This window comes from Scyliorhinus canicula, chromosome 9, assembly GCF_902713615.1.
Source record: "Scyliorhinus canicula chromosome 9, sScyCan1.1, whole genome shotgun sequence".
Lineage (NCBI taxonomy): Eukaryota > Metazoa > Chordata > Chondrichthyes > Carcharhiniformes > Scyliorhinidae > Scyliorhinus > Scyliorhinus canicula.
Genome location: NC_052154.1, coordinates 56,044,800 through 56,068,817, shown reverse-complemented (window position 1 = coordinate 56,068,817; position 24,018 = coordinate 56,044,800). Strand labels below are relative to the sequence as shown.

Genomic DNA, 24,018 nt, shown 5'->3' with positions numbered 1-24,018 from the left:
GACGCCGGCGTGAAACACTCCGGTGTTTACGCCGGCGTCAACACTTAGCCGCGTTTTTGGAGAATTCCGGCCAATATGCGTTGGCAACTTTGCACTTTGTCAGGTACATGCCAATGTTGTATCTGTACTGGCTATGGAAGATGCTTGTTCTGCAACACAAGTCTTCAGTAATTGTTCAGTTCCTGTGGTCTTTTCTGCGTTCAGTGCGCTCAACCATTTATTGGTATCTAGTGGAGTAAATTGAATTGGCTGAAGACTAACAACTGGGATGCTGGGGATCTCAGGAAGAGGCTGCAATGGATCAGCCACTTGGCACTTCTGGCTGAAGATGGTTGAAAATGCTACAACCTTATCATTTACACTGATATGCTGGGATCCCTATCATTGAGTATGGGGACATTTGTGGAGTCTTGTGTGCGGTTAGTTGTTAAATTGTCCACTTCCATTCACAACTGGATGTGCTGATCTTTGTTCTGGGATTGCTTAATTCTGTCTACAGCATGCCGTTTGCCATATCTGTGGGCATGTGTTGTACCTCCACCAGCTTGGTATCTCATTTTGTATCTATACCTGGTGCTGCTTCTGGGATGTTCCTCAACTTTGATTGGTCCTTACTTTAAGATAATTGTAGAATGAACAATATGCTGGACTGTAAGGTTCCAAATTGTGGTTGAATATAATTCTGCTGCTGTTGATGACCCACAATGCCTCTTCGATGCCCAGTTTTGAGCTGAGTTTCCAGAGGGGGAGACGGATCGCCATTGGCAAGCAACACAAATCACCATTGACTTCAACAGGATTGCCTAACTGGCCCCAGTGAGACTACCCCAGTCACCTGTCTTCCATGGCATCCTTCATGCCCTGCTGCACCACAATCTCCTGCAGTCACTGTAAACTCCTGATTGAATCCCATCGAAGCCGCTGAAATGGCTTCAGCCAGGTTGCCACCTGTTCAAAGCCACTCCCACAGTCACTAATTTCATCCCAAGAGAGCCATTCAAACCATATTGTCTGTTCTGGCTTTTAGAAAAATCTAAAACTGATCTGATAAGAATTTAAGATATTTGAGCAGGAGTAGGCCATTCAGCCCCTGGATCCAGCTCCACCATACGGTAAGATTGTGACGGGGAATGGCTGAATATCATGTGGTCCGCCCTCACCCTGGTGGTTTATGGACGCCAGTCAGTGCACCTTCCCCTCATTGTTATGCAGGTTAATGCCTCTAGCCTGTTGGATCGTGATTGGCTACACCAGCTGCAGTTGGAGTGGCAGCACATCATCCAAGTGGAGTCTGGCGGTCTGTGTGCGGTACTGAGCAAATTCCTGGAGGACTTCCATCCTGGTTTGGGTCACATTAAAGGGGCCTGGTGGACCCGGACAGCCAACCCAAATATTTTTATGCCCGCCCAGATTCCTACATTATAGTGGAGAAGGTTGAGACCGAACTTCAATGTTTGGAGAGTTTGGCATTATTCAGCCTGTGCGCTTCGCTGATTGAGTGGCACTGGTGGTCCCCATAATTAAGTCAGCTAAGACAGTCTGCCTCTGCGGAGACTATAAATTGACAGTGAACACGGCTTTGAGGTTAGACCTTTACCCTTTACCTCGCATCGAGGATTTATATGCAACATTGGCTGGTGGCTGTACATTCACGAAATTGGTCATGAGCAATGCTTATTCTCAGCTGTAGCTCAATAAAGCCTCACAGAAGTTTGCCACCATTAATACGGACAAAAGACACTGAGTACACTCGGCTACCATTCGGTGTTTCCTCAGCGTCCAACTAGTCATGGAGAACAACCTGCGTGGATTTATGCGCATTACTTAGATGATATGTAAGTCGCAGGGACCAAGGAACAAGAACAAGAAAACCTTGAGGCGGTGTTAAAACGGTTTTCCAAATATGGAGTCCGACTGTGCCACGCGAGATACATGTTCCATGCGCCGGTTTTGCTGTCGTAGAAGTCCACGAATCCTGCTTCGGTCTCAGGAACGGAGAATCCAGCCAGTGGTCTATTTGGGTTATCGGGTGGACCAAGGTGGCCTGCAACCGGTGCTGAGAAGATACAGGCAATCAAAAGGTCCCCCACTCCTGCGAGACCCCACAGAATTCCACTCTTTCCTGGGATTAGTGATAATTATTATAGGAGCTTCACTCCGAATTTGGCTACCGTCCTCAGCCCCTCCACTTGCTTCTGAAAAAGCACCAGCCTTTGGGTGCGGCAAGGCCCAGGAAACAGCCTATAGCAAGGTGAAGAGGTGGTTATCTTCCTCAGGGGTGTTCACTCATTTGTATGTCATGTGTGATGCTTCGCCGTTGGCATTGGGGCAGTTTTGGCTCATCGAATGGATGTTGACCATGACCGTCCTATCGCTTTTTCCACCTGGACGCTGGCTGCTGCCGAAAGAAAGTGTGCCCAGATCGAGAAAGAGGGTCTGGCGGTCGTATTTAGTATAAAGCGATTTCACCAATACATCTATGGCCACCATTTTTTATTGTCACCGATTACTAGCCATTGCTAGGCCTCTTCCGTGAACAAGGTGATCCCGCCCATTATGACTGCAAGGACTCAGTGCTGGGCTCTGTTATTGGCTGCTTACATGTACTCTTTTGAGGACTGCCAGGAACCCAGATTGCGCATGCTGATCTTTGAGCAGTCTTCCTCTGCAGGTCAAATCCGCGAACCCTCCTACGGCGGATTAAGAGATTGCTGTCCTGAACTTCATGGACTCCTAGCCCGTCACTGCCTCGTGTGTTCATGACTGGACGAAAACTACCCTGTACTTGCCAAGGTGGGCCGTTTCATACTATAGGGTGGGCAGCATCGGCAGCTACCAGTGGAGTTGAAGGCTTTCTCCTCAAAATTGTCGAGTTGTCAATAATGACCGGTAACGGGGCCTCTTTCACGAGTGAGGAATTAACCACTTTTGTGAGGAGCAACGGAATTTGTCACGCCCGCACCGCCCCGTGCCATCCAACTTCGAATGATTTGGCAGAGAGAGCCCTGCAGATGGTTAAACAGAGGCTCAAGAAACAGACACCTGGCTCAATGGACACAAGACTGGCAAGATTTTTATTTTCATACAAGAGCACGCCACATGCAGTAACTGTGGTAGTCCCCGCTGAGATGTCAATGGATCATAGACTCCATGCATGGTTGAGTTTGATTTTGCCGGACATCGGCTCAAAGGTGCATCGTAAACAAGACTTGCAAGTGCATTGCCCAGTTTGAAGTCGACTTCTTCACCGCTTCGCACCTGACAGCGCAGTGTTCGTTCGTAACTTCACCAACAGTGCTCTCTAGGATTGTTGTCCATCAATGGGACCAGTTTCGTACCAAGTTCGGGTCCAGGGCACGTTGTCTCATCAGAGACCGAGAGGGCGAAGCAGCCCTCAGAGGTCTCGGACACCGACTCCATAGTTCAACTGCCTCCTGACAATCGTCCGCACGGGGCCTATGGGGTGGGAATGCTTATCTTCACTGTGCTCCTTGCATAGTACGAGCTCCCCCACAAGGGGCGTGGTATCTCAATTACCTAGAGTATATAAAGTCAGCCAGTATGGCACCGACCAGAGGAGTGTAAATATACTGTTTGTAAATAAAGCCACAGGTGATCTGGTAAGATGGGATGGTCTCCCTCTGTCATTGGCGGGTCGGGTACAGGCGGTTAAATTGAATGTGCTGCCGCGATTCCTGTTTATTTTTCAATCCCAAGGGGTGATTACTTCGTTCATATGGGGACGGAAGGTGCCCAGAATTTAAAAGGTGCTGCTACAGAGAGGAAGGCAGGCAGGGGGTTTTGGTCTTCCTAACCTGATATATTATTACTGGGCAGCAAATGTGGAGAAGGTACGGAGGTGGCTCAGAGGGGTTGACTCCCAATGGGTCAGAATGGAGGAGAGTTTGGGTAGGGGGTCGGGATTGAAGGCGCTAGCAACAGCGCCGCTCCTGACGGCCCCAGGGAGATACTCAGGGAGTCCAGTAGTAATAGCTTAGTTGAGAGACAGTTCCAACAGCACTTCGGTTGGGGGCAGGGTCAAGGGAAATGCCGATTCGGGGGAACCATGGGCGGGATTCCCCGACCCCGTGCCGGGTCGGAGGATCGCCAGCGGGCCGCGCGAATCACGCCGTCCCGACGTCGACACGCGATTCTCCGCAGCGGAGAATCAGCACCATTGGTGCCGGCGTAGTTGGCATGGTTCCGGTCGCGGGCTGCTCTACGCGGCCAGCCCGCCGATTCTCCAGCCCGGATGGGCCGAGCGGCAGTAAGAAAAGAGCCGAGTCCCGCCGGCGCCATTCTAACCTGCTGTGGACCAGCGGGACCTCGGCGTGTAAGGGCCGGGTGGGCTGCCTTTGTGGGGGGAAGGGGAAGGGGGTGTCCGACCTCGGGGGGGGGGGGGGGTCCGCCAATGTGGCCTGGCCCGCAATTGGGGCCCACCGATCAGTGGGCCGGCCTCAGTGGCTGGGGGCCTCCTTTTCCACGCGCCGGCCCCTGTAGTCCTGCGCCATGTTGCATCGGGGCCGGCGTGTTGAAAGAGGCCACTGTGCATGCGCGCGTTGGCGCCGGTGCCACTGCGCATGTCCTCGTTGGCGCCGGCGCAACTGCGCATGCGCAGATTCCGCGGCGCACATTTTGTGCTGGGATCTGCAGCTGGAGCACCGTGAACCGCTCCAGCGCCATGCTGGCCCCCTGTAGGGGCCAGAATTAGTCGTGGGAGCGACGGCGTTTCGGACGGCGTGGACACTCTGCCACGGGATGGGAGAATCCTGCCCCATAGATTTGAGCCAGGGAAGTGGGATGGATATTTTCGGAGATGGGAGGAGAAAGGAATTAGGACACTAAAAGATTTATTTCTTGGGGGTCGTTCTGCGGGAATGAAGGAGCTGGGAGTGAAGTATAAGCTGGAGCAGGGGGAAATATTTAGATACATGCAGGTTCGAGACTTTGCCAGAAAGGAAATACAGAGCTTCCCAGTAGAACCGGCTTCCACATTGCTGGAGGAGATGCTGACGACAGGGGGACTGGAGAAGGGCGTAGTAGCAGCGGTTTACGGGCCTATTTTGGATGAGGAGAAGGCGACGCTAGACGTGATCAAGGCAAAGTGGGAGAAAGAGTTGGGAGGGGGTATGGAGGAGAGGTTCTGGTGTGAGGTGCTCCGGAGGGTGAACGCCTCCCCCTCGTGTACGAGGTTGAGGCTGATACAGCTGCATTAAATACATTAAATGGCCCAATCTCCACTGCTCTCTCTTGGGAAGAGAATTCCAAACACTAATGACCCTCTGAGAGGTAAAATTCCTCCTCATCTTCATTTTAAATGGAAGGCCCCTTATTTTAAACCTGTACCCCCTAGTTCTAGATTCCTCCATGAGGGGAAACATCCTCTCAGCATCTGCCCTATTGATCCCCTTCAGAATCATTTAGGTTTCAATAAGAATACCTCTTATTCTTCTAAATTCCAATGAATATGGGGCCCAATCTGCTCAACCTTTCCTCATGAAACAAAATCCTCATTCTATGAATCAGCCGATTGAACCTACTGTGAATGACTTCCAATACAAGTATGCCCCTCCTTAAGAAAGGTGCCCAAAATTGTACACAATAGTCCAGGTGTGCTGTCACCAATGCACTGTACAGTTGTAGCAAGACTTCAGTATATTTATGCTCCATCTCCCTTCAATAAAGGCCAACATGCATTATGCTCTCCTAATTACTTGCTGTACTTGCATGCTCATGTTTTCTGATTCATGTACAAGGATGCGTGGGTAAAAGATCCAGAGAAAACTCAAAAGATGCAGCTACAGACCTGGCAAGTCGAGGGATCTGCAGAAGACGAACAAAAGGAATAGATTCAAAACTCATGAAAAACATCAGAGCATTGTGGGTACAGCAGATGTAATCTGAAACATAGACCCAGAGTCCAGACTCAGACCAAAATCAACAAGGAACTCTAGGTGAAGCAGCAACTATTCTGGAGCTTGGTACAAACATGGAGTCCACACTACTCTCCCTGAACTATTCCGAGTGCTGAAAGTTCGCAACAGGCCCAGCACTGGGACAACAGGAGAAATCATTTTTTCCAGATATAGAGCCACTTCTGGTTCGCACAAAAAAAAAAGACAAAAGGATCTGGTCAGTCCTTACTCTATGCAGTTGGAACTATTGCCAATGACTTGATAGTGTGGCAGGGAGTCAGTGAGACTTTAACTTGAAGAAGTCCTGCAAGCATTTGATTGATATTTCAGTGTTTACAAAAATGTAATTATAGAAAGGAAAAAGTCTAACAAGTGAAAGAAAAGCCCAGATGAGAGCATGGATCTATATCAGCTAGTAGAAAATTGCAACTAGGAAATATTGAGGGAAGAATTGATTCATAACCGATTATTAGTTGGAGTCTTAAATGAAGCTCTATCAGGTCTCTTGCAGACAAGAGAGGATTTAACTCTACTCAGGCAGTAGAATTGTGAGACAAACTGAGCTCAGAGAATGTGTAAACTCCACACAGACAGTCACTCACGGCTGGAATTGGACCCGAGTCCTTGGTGCTGTGAGGCAGCAGTGCTAACCATTGTACCACCATTACGACCCAATATTTAAAAGAATACATTGAGGGATAGCAAAACGTCAAGCGAAAGCACAGCAATCAGTTTTGTGGCCAGCATTCCTTGTTCTATAGAATAAATTATTTCTAATTGTTTTATCGGTACGGTGACTAGTCAAAAGTAAAAAGAACAATTTTCACCTTCTACTTTTCAATCAAAGCTGTGGGAATGCATTTATTTCAAAGGCAAGACTTTTCTATTGTCATTGATTACTACTCGGGGTGGTTTGAAATGAATAGCATCACGGTGGAAGCAGTCATTCAATCACTGAAGAGAATTTGTGCAACACATGGCATTCTGGACATTGTAGTCTCAGACAATGATCTGCAATTTTCTGATGAATTATTCCAAAACTTTGCAGATTCATTCATGTAACCAGCTCACGACATTATCCTCAGGAAAATGGAGAAGCTGAGAGAGGTGTGAGAACTATCAAAGACTTGATGAAGATTTTAATGTAGTTCTTCTGAGTTATCAAACCTCACCGCTGCAAAATGGTTTCTCGCCATCAGAGTTATTCATGGGAAGGAGATAACTTGCAGCTCTGCATCAGAAACAAAAACCTAATATTAACCCTAATGATCACGGGAGGGTAAACAGCGTGAGACAAATGGAGAAACAAACAAGACTTCAGTCTCTCGGGGAGAGAGTATGGTACAAGACCAACTGAAAGAAGGCATGATAATCATAAATTTTCCACATCAAAGTCATACAGGATTGAGACAGACCCAAGGAACTATAAGGAGAACCAGCAGTGCATTAATATCTTTGCAAAAAAAAGCAAATAAAAACTTGGACTTACTACTCAGATCCTGATGGGGAAAAAAGATGAAACAAGACAAAGCTCTACAGACAGCCAGGAAAGGTGATCCATCAACAGAAGAGAGAATGTGGAATGTCCTTGACCACAAAGAGATCAGAACAAGTTCAGGGAAATTGGTCAAGGCATCACTTTGACATCTGAGACCTTGGCAGGAAATGTAGGGGGATATATATAATTGGAATAAAGACATGGGGCGATGTCACATCATGGGTTAATATCTGAAGCAAATGATGTTAATGTATTGTTGATATAACACCACATGATTGCATAACAGATCATCAATCATAGAATTTACAGTGCAGAAGGAGACCATTCGGCCCATTGAGTCTGCACCGGCCCTTGGAAAGAGCACCCTACTTAAGCCCATACCTCCGCCCTATCCCTATAACCCAGTAATCCAACCTTTTTTGGATACTAAGGGCAATTTAGCATGGCCAATCCACCTAATATGCACAGCTTTGGACTGTGGCCTTTCCCTACCCACAGTAAAAATCATGGTGCTTTCCTGTGGTTTGGTGAATAATCACCAAGGGCCTGACTTTAGGTACAGAACTGAAGAAGAAGAAATGTCCTCTTTAATAATGGATTCTAGCATTTTCCCAATGACAGACATTAGACAAATTGGCTTTTAATTTCTGTTTTCAGTCTCCCTCCTTCCTTTAACAAAGGTGTTACTTCAGGTAGTTTTTTAATCCAGTGAGACTATTCCAGAATCTAGAGAATTTTGGAATGTTACACCCAATGCATCCAATACCTCTGCAGCCATGTATTTTTAGACCCACAGATACAGGCCATCAGGTCCTGGGGACTTGTCAGCCTTAAGTCCCATTAATATTCCCATACAGAGCAGGACAATGATATTTGGTTCACCTGGACAATTTAGTCAAGGTCAGTGCTGCGAGGCTTGAATTGGACAGGGAGGATGTTGACAAGATCAGCCTTCAACGAGTGGGTTGGGCAAGAATGTTGAAGTAAGGTAGGATGGAGCAATTGGAGTCGCTGCTTGTAATGAACAGGAAAACCCACTCAATTGGGTCCAAAAGTAAGTTTTAAAAATATATATACGAATCAGTCTCTGGCTTGTCCGTGCAACATTGTCACTGTTGTGATTCATGATTCGAGTGGCACTGACATCAGCAGCTAAATAGTCAGCTTTGAGATAGCAGTGTTCTGCTAAAAAGCTGCCTTGTTCCCTTTTCAGCTGTGGCTTTGCTGACGTGACTTGCTTCAACAATCGGAGAGAAGGTTACCTGCAAAACCTTTGCAGGGTCTACTTTGTTTTCCCTCCTGTGTCATGCACTGACACGCCCAGCACTGGTCAACACTGACCAGGTTTTGTAGCTGACTTTTATCTCTGTCTTTGTATATTCCTGGAAAACAAAAATCCACAAACCAGTCTGGGGCATTGCTCATGGGTTACCATTCCTGTTCGGATGATAATCTGCCCCCATCATATCCAAATGAGATGGTAGTTAGTTTCTGTGTAGCTTTTGATGTACCTTTGTCTGGAGACAGGTGTGATTCCGTTGTCTCTCTGAGTATCACCCACCAGCAATTCAGCCAGTGACTGAATTTACATCCTCAGCCACCTCAGCAGGTATGCACGTTTTTAAAACCACATGTCTTTTTTAAGAGTTTAGTATGTCCGCATGTAATTCAGTATTTTCTCCATCAGCATGACAAGGTTAATCTAAGAGGGAGTCATGCCTGGGATGACTGCAAGAGAATAGGAATATTGAGAAGTGCGGTGGAATTCGGTTAAGAATAGGGAGTACATAGTAACTGAGAGGGGAAAAATGTGAGACAACAGAATGTCCAGAGTGGCAGCCAAAGTACAGATACAAATGGACGCAGGGAAAACTCAAGTTACATAGGCCTGGTTAGGTAACAATTATTAGGATACCTAAATGTTGGTAGTAAATGGGAAATAGGGAAATGGGAAATAGGGAGGGGGAGTCCAGAGTTAAAGACAAAGAACCCATGTTGGTACAACGTTGGCATAGGTAGGGTGGAGTCAATACTGCTAAATTATCTCTGCCAGACCACTGGATCTGTACTTCGCACTTTTCTACACTTTATGTTATATCTCGTCTTTTTTGTAAAGCCATGGGTTCTTTGTTTGAAAGTAGAGCTCTTGTTCCCGAGGGGTATATTCTAATCCAAATTACACTCAGCTATTTTTAGAACACTTCCCACTGTTTATCCATAATTTTACTGAATAACAATTTTGATCAGATTACTGTCTTCAGTCTCTATTTCATCTTTTAAAGTTAGCCTCAAAAAAATTTAGAATCAAACCCAACAAATTCATTCTTGATATGATCAATGGGGGATTATTGTTCCTTTATCGTCAGAGTATTAACTAAATTTTGCTCATTACTCATCAGTAAACGTAGTATGGGTTGTCCTCTTGTTGGTTCTTGAATATATTACTCCAGAAAACTAACTTGAATGCACTGAAGAATTACATCACTATTCTGGCTTGAACTATCTGCTCTTCCAAATCTATATGAACATTAAAATATTTTGTTAAAGCAAATTTGCTTTTGCTACAATCCTCTATAATCTCTGAATTAATACATTCTGCCACTTATACAAAAGGAAAGTTCTGTGGGTGCAGGAAATATTTTTAGAAAACCCAGAAAATTCTGGAAATAGGGAGTAGATCAGACAGCATCTGTAACAAGAAACAATGCTAATTGGCCGGATTCTCCGCCGCCCGCCTCAGGTAGTGGAGTTCCCAATGTGGCAGAGAATCCCACGTCGAGTAAAACTGGGATAAATGTCAGATACTCTGGTACCCCACTGGCAGCGAGCTACATGCCTGCGTCGGCGGGAGGATGCAAATGGTTATTTGAACCTGTATGCATCTGATTAATGGGCTGGACACCGGACTTTGTATGTCTCTGTGATGGTCCAGTCATCTGGGCCAGGATTCACACGAGCATGGATTGATATTTTCCAACGTGGCCCTGATGAGCATGGGCTTCATGGTGGGACAAGGGTAAGTATTTAACATAGGTGCCTCCAAAATCCATCGGAGGGCCCCCTACAAAGCAAATCCTGCCCACCCCGTTTCCCCCATTTGATCCCCATGACAGAGACCCCTATATCGGAGTCGGCCCCAAATCAGAGACGCCCCCATGTCAGAAACTAACCCCCCCCAGTCCAGGCTGAAACGGTGAAAAATCACTTACCTGTCTCTTACACCTGCTGCTTCACAGAGGTGTAGAAAGCAACAGCTGTTACTTCATAGAAAGCCAAAACCACATCACAAGGCTTTAAACCCCCTCATGCACTTTGATCTGCAAGGCTTCTCTCCATTTTCAAAGAGAAAAATATTTTAATAGGCTGCAACTGACAGGGTAATAGCTTCCAGGCAGCCAGGTATCCGGATTGTTTATTTTCAGTTCCCTTCATGCCTGAATACATCTCAAGTACCCACTGTGAGCCTAACCAGAATGTTTAGAAATGGAACATAGAACACACAGTGCAGAAGGAGGCCATTCAGCCCATCAAGTCTGCAACCACCCACTTAAGCCCTCACTTCCACCCTACCCCCGTAACCCCTCCTAACCGTTTTCGACACTAAGGGCAATTTATCATGGCCAATCCACCTAACCTGCACGTCTTTGGACTGTGGGAGGAAACCGGAGCACCTGGAGGAAACCCATGCAGACACGGGAAGAACGTGCAGACTCCTCACAGACAGTGACCCAGCAGGGAATCGAACCTGGGACCCTGGTGCTGTGAAGCCACAGTGCTATCCACTTGTGCTACCGTGTTGCCCCTCTTTTCGTTAGCAGAAAGCACTTAACAGCTTTTGATGTGTTCAGCAGCTCAATCGTAGCTAGATGTTAATAAACATTGTGATTAGGGGGGTCTCTGATTTGGGGGTGGGGGGGGGGTGGTCTCTGATAAGACCATAGATATAGGAGCAGAATTAGGCCAGTTGGCCCAACATGTCTGCTCCACCATTTGATCATGACTGATATATTTCTCATCCCCATTCTCCTGCCTTCTCCCCGTAGCCCCTGATTCCCTTATTAATCAAGAACCTATCTATCTCTGTCTTAAAGAAACTCAGTGACCGGCCTCCACAGTCTTCTGCGGCAATTAGTTCCACAGAATTACCACCCTCTGGCTAAAGAGATTCCTCCTCATTTCAGGTTTAAAGGATCGTCCTTTCAGTGTGAGGCTGTGATCTCGGCTTCACGTCTCACCTACCAGTGGAAACATCTTCTCAGCATCCATTCTATCCAGGTCTAGCGGTATTCTGTAAGTTTCAATGACACCCCCCGCCCCCCTCATCCTTCTAAACTCCATTGAGTATAGACCCAAGTCCTCAATCGCTCCTCATATGACAAGACCTTCATTCCTGGGATCATTCTTATGAACCGCTTCTGCACCCCTCCACGGCCAGAACATTCTTCCTTGGATACGCAGCCAAAACTGCTCATAATATTCCAAATGGGGGCTGGATTCTACGCCGCCCACCACCAGTATCAGAGGTCCCAATGCGAAAGATAATCCAGCGCCTGGGAGAAATGAGCGCCAATGCATGTCCAATGCTTTCCCCCCCCCCCCGCCCAGTGGTGTTGGGATTAAGGTTTGTGGTCGCGCATCAGAGAATCAATGCAAGTGGGTTTTAATGACCACTTTGCATCCTTTTTATTCACTTAGCAAGCCGGGCACCATATTCTCCAGGCCCACATGTTTCTCCTGTCCTCTGGGCCAGAAATCACGTGGGCGACAATCACAACAGGTATGGACAAGCGTGGCCCTGATGTGGTACCCCTTGAGGTGGGCCAAGGAGTGGTTTCATTAGGGTGGTTGCCCCCAAAGTACATCCTAGGGGCACCCCACCCCCACCAAATCGTGTCCCCCACCACCACTGCCAGAAACCTCCTAAATAAACCCCCCCCCCCCCACCCCCTGAATAGAAAGACCCTCTAGAAACTGCTCAATAAACAGACTGCCTCAGACCCCTCCAGAAAAGAGACCCCTGCCAGGTAGCCCCCAGAAGAGGGACCCATGTCAGGCAGCCCCTCAGAAAATTGACCCCTTTCTGGAGGGTAGAGAGCAGCTCTGACAGAGGTAGTGAAAAAAATTACTGTTGTAACATTCACCTGTGCATACACCTATTGGCTCAGTCACAGAAAGCACAACATGTCAATTCTTGGAAAGAGAAACAAAAACAGAAAATACTGGACAATCTCAGCAGATCTGACAGCATATGTGGAGAGAAAAGGGAGCTAACTGTTTCGAGTCTGGATGACTCTGCCAAAGCTAGAAAGAGAAACCAAGCAGCTGTGTTTAAACACCTGAGATCCTTGAGTTGCAGGCCATTCGTTCATTCATTTCCCTTACAATGCTGTGATTGACAGCTTCCACACACACATAGCTGTCAGCCTTGCTTTAGTCACCTTCCTTCACGGTTGAGTAACTCTAAAGTGCTGTAACCACATGTTTATAAACATTAACCACTCAAAGAGAGTTAAGTGCTTTCCAATCACACCTCTTCACGTCTGAGTGCTTCTGAAGTGGTCAGCTGGAAATTGACAGCAGGTTCAGATGTGGGGGCTGAGCATGAAATTGCATAAATGGGATTCCCTCCGGGATCTAGCTCACCCTGCCTTAGTCACAATTTCCCCCCTGAGCAGAGCAGAGTAAAGCAGTAAAACAAAGTTCAATCTCGAGTGAGATGTGGGTGGGGACGGAGTGACACAGCTCCACCAGGTGCCGCATTCTGACTGGGGACGCCATCCCCTTGTGAACCAAAGACCTCCAGACCTCATTTCCCAACCTCTGCCCCCCCCCCCCCCCCCCCCCCCCACAATCACCGACACCCCAAACACCCCACTCGTGACTTTCCAGGCCGCCTGTATCCACATCCTCCTTGACCCCTGCCACACACCTTTCCTCTGGTTCCCAACATTTAGATCCAGGTATCTGGCTGCAGTGCCTCTTCTGCCATTGCAGTGCCACTTCTGCCACTGCAGTGCTATTCCTGGAGTGACTAAAAAGCTGCCGGACAATCTGCTTGACTTCCAGCTCTCCAAGGCGGGACTTCTTCCCAGTGATGGGAAGAAGTCCCGCCTCCTGACAATCTACACCCACTTGAACATGAAATGGCATTGGGCCTGCTGGAGTCAGCGGAGATGTGTTCCCCATTGACTGCTTGGATGGCCTTCCTAAACATTCTGACCCTTGTAACCGAGATCATTTCATTCCCAATCAATTTTCAGCCATGCCTCAGTGATGCCCATCATCTCATGCCCTATTTGATTCTCAAATTTGTTCAATTTAATTCTTATACTCCATTCATGAGTCTCAAAAAGCTCTTATTTGGGTACGGGGCACTAACCTATCATTCTGTCTCAATGCTGATTTTTCATCATTCAACTCAACACATTTTTGTCACTCCTGTAGTTTTTTTTATTTTACAGTCCACGTAGAGTAACTGTATCACATTTTGTAACCCAAAATCTGTTCTTATCCTTTCTGTTAATATCTATAAACTATCAATTTTATAGAGGGCACTGTGGCTTCTTAGCGCCAGGGTCCCAGGTTTGATTCCCAGCTTGTGTCACAGTCTGCGGAGTCTGCACATTCTCTCTCTGTGTAGGCTTTCTCCGGGTGCTCTGATTTCCTCCCGCAAGACATGGGACAGGATTCTCCAATCCCGCGGCCAAGTTCTGCGCCGGCATCAAAAGCAGCGCAAGCCACTCCGGCGTCAACGGGCCGTCAGGCCCAGATATGCACCCTTTCCTAGGGGGCTAGTACAGCGCCAGAGTGGTGTCCGCTGCTCCGGCGCTCGGAAGCCGGCATGCCATGGCAAGTGCAAGTCCGCACATGCACGTGGATTCCCGTCTCCGTGCCGGCCCCCAGGTAATATGGCGGAGCCTTACAGGGGCCCGGTGCAGAAGAACATACCCCCCCTCCACGGAACTAGCCCGTCCGCTGATCGGTCGGTCCCGATCACGGGCCAGTCCACCGGAGTCAGATCTTCCCGGACGGCCCCCACAGCCAGACCTCCGAGGTCCCAGTGGTTGGGACCATACGTAACCCACATCGGCGGGCACTCAGCCTGTCGAGGCCCGGAGAATCGCCGGAGGGGGGTGCTTTCAACGGACCCGACCGGCACGGCAGCCATCCCGCAGCCGCCCAAGAATCGACGCCGGAGAATCGGCGGGCCGGGTTCGGGGCAGCGTGGCGAGATTCTCGCCCCCCCCCGGTGATTCTCCGACCCAGCCCGGGGTCGGAGAATCCCGGCCCTGTTGTTCGGTAAATTGGACATTCTGAATTCTCCCTCTATGTACCCGTACAGGCTCCGAAACGTGGCGAATCAGGGCTTTGCACAGTATCTCCATTGCAATGTAAACCTACGTGTGACAATAAAGATTATTATTATTTTAATTTTGGTTTTTACTCATGTTGGATCTCTCGAGGCGTTGCGAGCAGGGTAGATCCCGAAATCGGGATCTCCCAGCTTTTATCGGCCACACTGCCGCATTGAGCTAGTCTTGCTCGAATGTACAAATTCCCGAGGTACCCGAAGTTTTGGGATTCATACCCTTTGCCTTGGAGACCTCGGTCGAGCGCAGTTTAGCAGTGTCCCCACATACGGGGACCAGACAGAAAGCCACTGGTAGGGGTCTCCCAGGAGATCGGAGGCCTAATTGCACATCTCGCCTAATTGCACAAATCATCAGGCACATATCTGGGGCTGGTTTAGCTCATTGGGCTAAATCGCTGGCTTTTAAAGCAGACCAAGAAGGCCAGCAGCACGGTTCGATTCCCGTACCAGCCTCCCCGGACAGGCGCCGGAATGTGGCGACTAGGGGCTTTTCACAATAATTTCATTGAAGTTACAATAAGCGATTTTCATTTCATTTCAATGCCATTTCTATTCTTTCCAGCAATGTCTTAACTTTCAAATTCTCACCTCTTTTTTTCAAATGCCTCCATAGCCTTGTCCATCCCTGTCTCTATAATCTTCTGCAACCCCACAAATTCCAAGGTATGGAAGATGATGACCATGCCTTCAGTTGCCTTGACCCTGAGCTCTGGAATTCCCTTCCTACAGCTCTGTCTCTCTGCTCCATTAAGGTAATCCCTAAAAACCTATCTCTGACCAAGCCATAGATCATGTGACCGAATAGCTCAATATGTTGTTCAGTGTCATAACTGGTTTTATAATGCTTCTGTGAAGCATTATGCAATATGAATTTAAGTTAATTCGAATTAAAATATAATTACTTGAGATATGTAGTTTACTTAAGTCCATGAATTTAGCTTGTTTGTCTTTTTTTTATTATTTATTTTAGTATCCCCTTATTCCTCTTTATTATTTATGTATGCCAGGTTTTTATCTAAGGCAATTCAGATTCTTTGAATATTGATATCTTTCTATTTAGCTAATTTTAACTTTATCCCTTTAAATCTAATGAATTGCCCTGATAAACATAGAACATTAAAGCGCAGTACAGGCCCTTCGGCCCTCGATGTTGCGCCGACCTGTGAAACCACTCTAAAGCCCATCTACACTATTTCCTTATCATCCATATGTTTATCCAATGACAATTTAAATGCCTTTAATGTTGGCGAATCCACTATTGTTGCAGGCAGGACATTCCACGCCCTTACTACACTCTGAGTAAGGAACCTACCTCTGACATCTGTCCTATATCTATCTCCCCTCAATTTAAAGCTATGTCCCCTCATGCTAGCCATCACCATCCAAGGAAAAGGGCTCTCACTGTCCCCCCTATCTAATCCCCTGATCATCTTGTATGCCTCAATTAAGTCACCTCTTAACCTTCTTCTCTTTAATGAAAACAGCCTTAAGTCCCTCAGCCTTTCCTCATAAGATCTTCCCTCCATACCAGGCAACATCCTGGTAAATCTCCTCTGCACCCTTTCCAATGCTTCCACATCCTTCCTATAATACGGTGACCAGAACTGCATGCAATGATTATTTGTATATTTACGTATTACTATTGCCATTTGGTTTAAATTACTGAGCACCTTTCCTCTCCACCTAATTCCCACGCTCATCAAATTCCCTTCTTAATTTTATTTAGCACTCAATTAGTTTAGCTATTCACCCAATTCTACTGTGGCTTTGTTTTCAAAGATATCCTTGTCTTGACTTGAGCCAACATTTATACCTCAACCTAAAACAGATTGGGTGGGATTTTCCTGCCACACCCGCCCGGTGACCGGAAATTCCCACTGAGATCAAGACTTTTACACGGCTCCCGTCCTGTCCATGGCGATCTTGAGGCAGGCACGGGCCAAAAAATCCAGCCCATTATCTGCTCATTCATCTCATTGATATTTGTGGATCTGTGCTATGCATTAATTGACTGTCACATTTTCCACATTGCAACAGAGACTACACTTCAAAATGTACTTCATTGGCTGTCAAGCAATTTGGATTGTCCTGAGGTCATGAAAGGCACTCTCTCACTGCATTTCTTCCCTTTTTCACCCACTTTTGAGCTCTAGTGTCGGTTTCTTCCCAACCATAGTTCAGAAACAAACAGTAGAGAAAAGTAAAAACCAAACAATAAGAAAGGTGAAGACTAATGGATAGATAACACTTGAACGGCACAGTGGTTAGCACTGCTGCCTCGCAGCGCCAGGGACTCGGGTTCAATTCCGGCCTCGGGTGACTGTGTGAAATTTGCACTTTTTTCCTGTGTCTTGAGTGGGTTTCCTCTGGGTGCTCCGGTTTCCTCCCACAGTCCAAAGATGTGTGGCTTAGGTGGATTAGCCATGCTTAATTGCCCCTTAATGTTCAAAAAGGTTAGGTGGGGTGATGGGGGTGGGAGCATGGGGCTTGGTAGGGTGCTCTTCCCAAGAGTCAGTGCAGACTCGATGGACTGAATGATCTCCTTCTGCACTGTGATTCTATTCCATGAACACTTAACACTGGATGTTAGAAAACATTGCCTAATATTCTAATTGTCATATATATTTAATATGTAGTTTGTCTCCTTTCAAATTGCCTACATTTGTTAGTAAATTGGAGGGAGCTTACTTATTACACAATGGTGAACCTCCATCCAAGATTGGGATTAATAAACATTGATCGGAGAGGGATTAGAGATATCTTTATTTTGCATTTGGCCTTGCTGTGACTGAGCTGATTTGTTTCATGCTGAGATAGTGTACAAAAAGTGATAGATTAGCTGTTGTCAATAGCCTTTATGTAAGTGAGCACCAAAATTACTTACGTGTAGATAGAAATTAAATCTGTGTGAGTTTTTGTATGTATGTGTGCAAATCTTGCAATGTGGCATTTAAAACTAACTCAGATCATTAAACAAACTGACTGAATCATATAGTTCTCAATGCACCCTGCAATGAATCATTTAGGACATGACATTTTGATTTCTTTGCAGTTGTTGACTCACAGGACAGCACATTGGTGATTGGGAAATTAAAAGTGACGGTGGAGGCATTGGAGGCTTTGCTTTCAGTATATGAGGAGAACAAATAAAGACAACTGGAAAGCCACACAGGACTAGACGCTTCAAATGGAATAACCTGTTATCCTGAAATACACTAAAATGAGTTTAGTTCCATTTGTGTGCACCATAATTAAGATTCAACGAGATTGTTTGATTTTCTTCATTTCCATTTTTTGCTTTCCTTGGTCTTCATTCATTGCAAGGATTTGTTTTTCTGCTTTTTATTTAATATAGTTGAACACGCAACCTTGCACAGGGCTTTGTTAATAATTAATAACTATGTGATTGAATGATCTTCATTATTTGCATTTTTGAACTTTTTTTCTACATATGTATGCAGGATGGATATTTAATTTTTAATAAAGTATTTTTAGCATACCAATCACTTGTAAGCCTCTGAATAATAATCAGAAATAAAGTTTTTATATTGCCCATTATCACTTAACTAAGTAAAAATAAAACCCTGTGATTAGCTTCATTAAGAGTTTCACACTGTGAAGTTTTTAATGGCAGCAGAGTATGAAAATTGCATACCAAAGCCTGGATTAATGTGTTAATCTGTCTCTTTAAAATGCTAATGCTTATTTTATGCACATTAAATCTCAGTTCTGCTTTCCTTTGATGCATGCACAGCTTATAAATTAAATATAGGAAATAGTTGTAGGCACCTATAGATGTCTTTTACTGGGAGCATTTTTAGATATGTTTAAAAATCATGCTTGTATATGGATATTTACAGCAGACCAAGGTCTATTAAATTCATACAAATTGAACCGACCAGTCTTTTTGCACTAAAATAACAAGTAAGCTTGGAATACTTCTAGTGGTTAAAAATATTAAAAAATGAAGGTGATTGGAGAGAACTGACATTACGCATGAAAGGTGAGATAAAGCAGAGGGTGTAAATGAGCAGTGCTAGAGGCAATTTTGTTTGCTTTTGGAGGAAGTGGCTTCTTAAATGCCTAGGTGCGCCTTTTTCGTATTTGCAAACAGTCTCTTCTTCCTTATAAGCATAGTTAAATAGAGAAAGAAGGATGGCATTTATTAAAATCTTCCTAATTTAACAGAATACATTGAATTTTTGCTTCAATGATCATTAGTCATTTCATTTAATGAAATAGGCATTTGCTTTTTAAATGATTAAAACTCTGGAAAACGAGTTCTCTCCACAGATTTGAGTACATTGAAGTCTGCTAATGGAAAGAAGATGGAATCGATTATAAAACAATTCATTACAGTTCAACACTAAAGTAGATATAATGAGTAAAGGCAAGAATGGGTATCTGCATACAGTTTGAACCATCTGCTTTAGTGGCCTCAATAATGGATTACAATCTTCGTGAGCCTTTGAAATAACATCCATGCAATATTAATTTGTTGACGTACAACATGATGCCATTGGAACAAACCCCGACCATAGCCATCTGTGATCTTTACATTGCAGTGAATTGTCCTTATTATTTGTTTGTTCCTTTGAAAATCTTAAGTAGGGTGGAAAGATTGTTAACCGGTTTTGTACAAATACATTTCTTTTAAGACTTAACCACATACATCTGTTAGGCTAACAACAGCAAGCCCACTGAACAACTAAAGCGAAATATTGCAGATGCTGGAAATCTGAAGTAAAAGCAGAAATCTTCAAGGTTGATAATGAAATTTTAACTCTGTTTCTCCCACAGATGCTGCTGGACCTGTTGAGTCTTTCCAGCATTTTCTGTTTTTACACAAAACAGTGGAATAATTTGTTATCATCCAGATAATCCTCCAGTTTGCATTTGTTAAAGTATCTCAGCAGACAAATATCATGATGAAGTTCATCAATACCTTGCAGCAAGCACACTTAATGTTGTCAGAACTCAGAGCAGGCTTGGCTTTGTTGGCTGTGGAAATGTTTGAGGCCTATGTGACCCATTCATCCAACTGAAATATAAAGTGAAAAAATGCAAAAATAGTATTGCACATTCAGAAATTATAATAAAAGTGTGAAAACTTACAAATAGAATCCATTCCAAACATATCTGAAAAATCAAATATCTTACAGTAAACAAGATGTTTTGTTTCTTGATTAATCTTTTTAGACCTGCAGATTCCATTGGGCATTATCACAACTTATGGCACAAATCACAAAGAATTTCCAGAAATGTAATAAAATCATATTCTGAGTTTAAATAATTTAAAGAACAGAAATTAGTGATTAAAGTACATTTGGAGGAAAAAGCACAACATGACCAGAAATTATTATATGGTAACTGTATAGTGTAGTATTATGGTAAAATACAGTAAACATTGCAATGTTAAGTTCCTGCATAAAGTGTGAGGTCTCTTACTAAAGAGATTGTTAGATTTCCCACAAGCGAGGTGACGAAATATGTTTTTAACAGTTCTAATCTGTATAATACTCACTAATACTAATCCTTTTTGACAAAATATCAACTGCCTTTGCACCATCCTTTACAGAGACAGTAATCAGCATTTCAGACGCCGCAAATAAAGTTAGTGTAGCAGGATATCACCCGAGTTATTACCTGTGAGAACTGTTTCATCAGGCAGTGGTTTAGCAATAACTAAATTAAGTAATTTACGATGGAACTTCACAATGCAGGCACCTTATCTGAATGGTACTTAGCCCTATAAACAGGGAATTAATTTGCCTCTCTGCAGCCTCATGAACTGTTTTGAATATTTTTTCTCTTTGAGTCTTCTGCTTTTATCCCTCTACTGAAAAGTAGGCATTTTTTTAATACATCATTCAAGCAGCTGAACTGCATGCGAAGGAATTTGCACCCCACCCCACCTTCTGTGACGTATTTTCTAGCAGCTGAGACAGCTCGCCTTGGCTGCCAAGATTGCATCAATGCCTATGGCATTTTGGATGGCTCGCTCATCCTGCCCCGGGGAATCTGTTGCAGGGAGTCTTCTTTGATGGGACCGGAGGATCCTGCTGGCAGGAAGGGCCAGAAAATCCCACCCCATGTGTGAGTTTGTACAGTAAATGATGACCATGGGGCCTTTGCAGTCAAGCTCAATCCCTGGCCCCACTCAGCATCCACATATATGCAATGCCATCAGTCATTACTGGACAGTACTCAAAAGTGGAAATCCTGACCATTCCCTACCCCCATATAATCTTGAATGAATTCAGCTGTACCAAGAATTATACCACTCAGTCATTTAAGGAGCTATTTGGAAAATGAAATGAAAATTGCTTATTGTCACGAGTAGACTTCAATGAAGTTACTGTGAAAAGCCCCTAGTCGCCACATTCCGGCGCCTGTTCGGGGAGGCTGTTACGGGAATTGAACCGTGCTGCTGGCCTGCTTGGTCTGCTTTCAAAGCCAGCGATTTAGCCCAGTGTGCTAAACATTTAAAGTATTTTGTGTCACTGGTATGCTGTTAATAAGATGATTTTGTGCCTGTGGAATCTGCTGCCTCTGCCACTTCTGCGTAAACACTGCCATACCTTACCCATTATTTTATAAAATGGTCAGTCTCTTCACTAAGAGGGAATGAAGCTTCCTCCACTAAGGACAGATACATTTTAGTGTAAATTATGTTTTTGGCTCAAATTTACAGCCCTCCAGATGAGCCTACAGTGCTTTCATATTCTTACAATGTACCTTCCCAGTGACATTATCAACAGACAAATGTTTCAACCAATTAACTCAAAACAAAAATAAAATCTAATACTTTATTAACCTAACACATGAGCTAAGTTAGTTTTGCTATTCAGTCTGTTGTGGACAAGTATGTGAATTATAAAAACTATGAAGATGAAAGAACCGTAATGATGCTCATCTTGTAAAATTAAATGCAACAGCAAAATGAATTCCAGAGAATGAAAACATTCATACAATCATAGAATGGTGCAAAAGAAGGCCATTCAGCCTGTCATGTCTGTGCCGGTTCTCTGCAAGAACAAATCAGCTAGGCCAACTCACCCCACCTTTTCCCCATAGCCCTGCAAATATTTGCTCTTCAGATAATTATAACAACATGTTTGCATACACACATTGCTACAATTTACCAGCACTTTGCGAATGGGCTGGGAGGCAGAAAGGCTGGTGAAATGGCACATAAAGCGCAAGATAATGTACTGTTATCTTCTCGCTGCCTTGCCACCTTGACAGTAGTTGGAAGGGTGACAGATAGCCAACCTGCTTTGAGCCCAATTGATCCACATAGGGCTGTTTTCCACTTCAGCTGCATTACCTTGGCCGCCTCTCAGTGGGCTTCAAGGGGAACCTTCCTTTTTAGACATCCTTTGGTCCATGCAGGGGCCTCCTAGTAGCAATGGCTACCCATGTGGAAATGGCGCCACCTGCCCTCACCTACCCTCTGACTAGCCCCAGAAACCACAAACCCACTGACCCGACTGTGAGGGTGAATGGCCACCAATACACTCTCATCGTTCAGGTGCAGCCCCAGCAGTGGCCATTGCTAGCAATGGGGCTGCTGACCCTCTGATTGGCTTGCAGCTGTTGGGGGTGGGCAGTCATTCTTAGTAGGGACAAGGTGTGGCCTTGATTCCCGCTGAAGTGAGTTTCCCCACCAACCTTCTCCTCCCAGCTTTCAGCCCTGCCACCATAAAATCTAGCCCTCCATTTCCAGAAGTGCGGACACAATTAAAACAATGAAATGATACCACCAGGACTTCAGAAAACCATTTCATTTTCAGCAAAAATCAGGTGTTCTATATTGTTACCATGGAACATCAGTGTCAATGATTCTGTCGATATGCACCAACAAGACTACATATAACAGAATGCAAATACACATACAATTACCAGATTGGAATTTTTGTGGATTTGGAAGAGCAGTGAGCATCTTCGTTAAGTTGGACCCCCCATTGCAAAGAAAATTATTTCCTCATGTAATAAATGCTAAAAGACAAGTAGCGTTCCTTTGAATGCAGACAACCAGCATTAACAGAGTTGGTGAGCATATGTTTATGCCACTAGAACTTGAAAATAAAATACTGAATTATACCAAAGAAATGGCTAGATTGTCATCCATTTGGGATTTACCCGACTGTTACATAGAAAGATTGAAAGGAAACCTGCATTGCAATCCAAAATAGTTCTAAGCACTAACAGGAAGTCAGTCACTTTAAAGAAAAGCTCCACTTTCATTCTAATTGATGAGATCAAAAAGACCATTTATTATTATTGTCAGATTTTCTTTTATCCAACAGAGCAATGCTATTATAAATAATTATACACAGACCTCCAAAAGATTTTAACAATTAATTCAAAGCTGTAACGTTCCCTTCAATATGTGGCCATTTAACCGAGAACCGGAAGGTCCTGTCTCATTGTGCCTTGTGTGCTTGCATTGACAGTATTCACTGATTATTACAAAGATGCATGTAACCGGCACTGGCTGTCTGTTGGTATATTACACTGCACCAATTAGTACATAATTAACAGTTATGTGGTCTGTATTTATTAATCTAGGTCCAAAATCATGATAACCCAGGCTGAAATCTGAAAAAGTAAGATCGTAATTGTATAGCACAGCACAGAACAGGCCCTTCTGCCTTCGATGTTGTGCGAGCATTGTCCGAAACCAAGATCAGGCTATCCCACTCCCTGTCATTCTGGTGTGCTCCATGTGCCTAACCAATAACTGCTTGAAAGTTCCTAAAGTGTCCGACTCCACTATCACAGCAGGCAGTCCATTCCACACCCTAACCACTCTCTGAGTAGAGAACCTACCTCGGATATCCCTCCTATATTTCACACCCTGAACCTTATAGTTATGAATCTTATAGTTATAGTATATTTTAAGATATATCTGAATGAACAGAATTGTTTGTTGTAAAAGACGGTAAAAGGTACATGCATAACCGTCAAAGGGGCTAAAAATTTGTACATCGGAGGCCATTAGCCAAAGGAAGATTTGACACTAGTGTACTGCAGTGTATTGATCCTGAGCTTTTTTTTCCGCAAGCTGGGTGGCCTATGGATATTTTCTGGCATCAGTAGCACTGGATGACTGCTCAAAAAACAAAATGAGATCATAACATCTGACCCATATAATTGAGGTGAAAGTCACACCATCCAGACCTCATGATGTGGAACAACGTTTGAATGAGACAGTGAAATCGTTTGAG

At 44.7% G+C, this 24,018-nt stretch overlaps 1 protein-coding gene across 4 annotated transcripts in view; it reads left to right on the top strand.

Moving 5' to 3' along the window:
* rpgrip1l (RPGRIP1 like) overlaps positions 1–18,288 on the top strand; it is a 303,409-nt gene extending 285,121 nt beyond the window's left edge. For all 4 annotated transcript variants that reach the window (XM_038806727.1, XM_038806728.1, XM_038806730.1 and 1 more), the window contains exon 26: positions 17,838–18,288. In XM_038806727.1, coding sequence (XP_038662655.1) covers positions 17,838–17,935 — 98 coding nt within the window. In that variant the 3' untranslated portion in view covers positions 17,936–18,288. The remainder of the gene's footprint in view (positions 1–17,837) is intronic.
* The last annotated feature ends 5,730 nt before the right edge of the window (positions 18,289–24,018 follow it).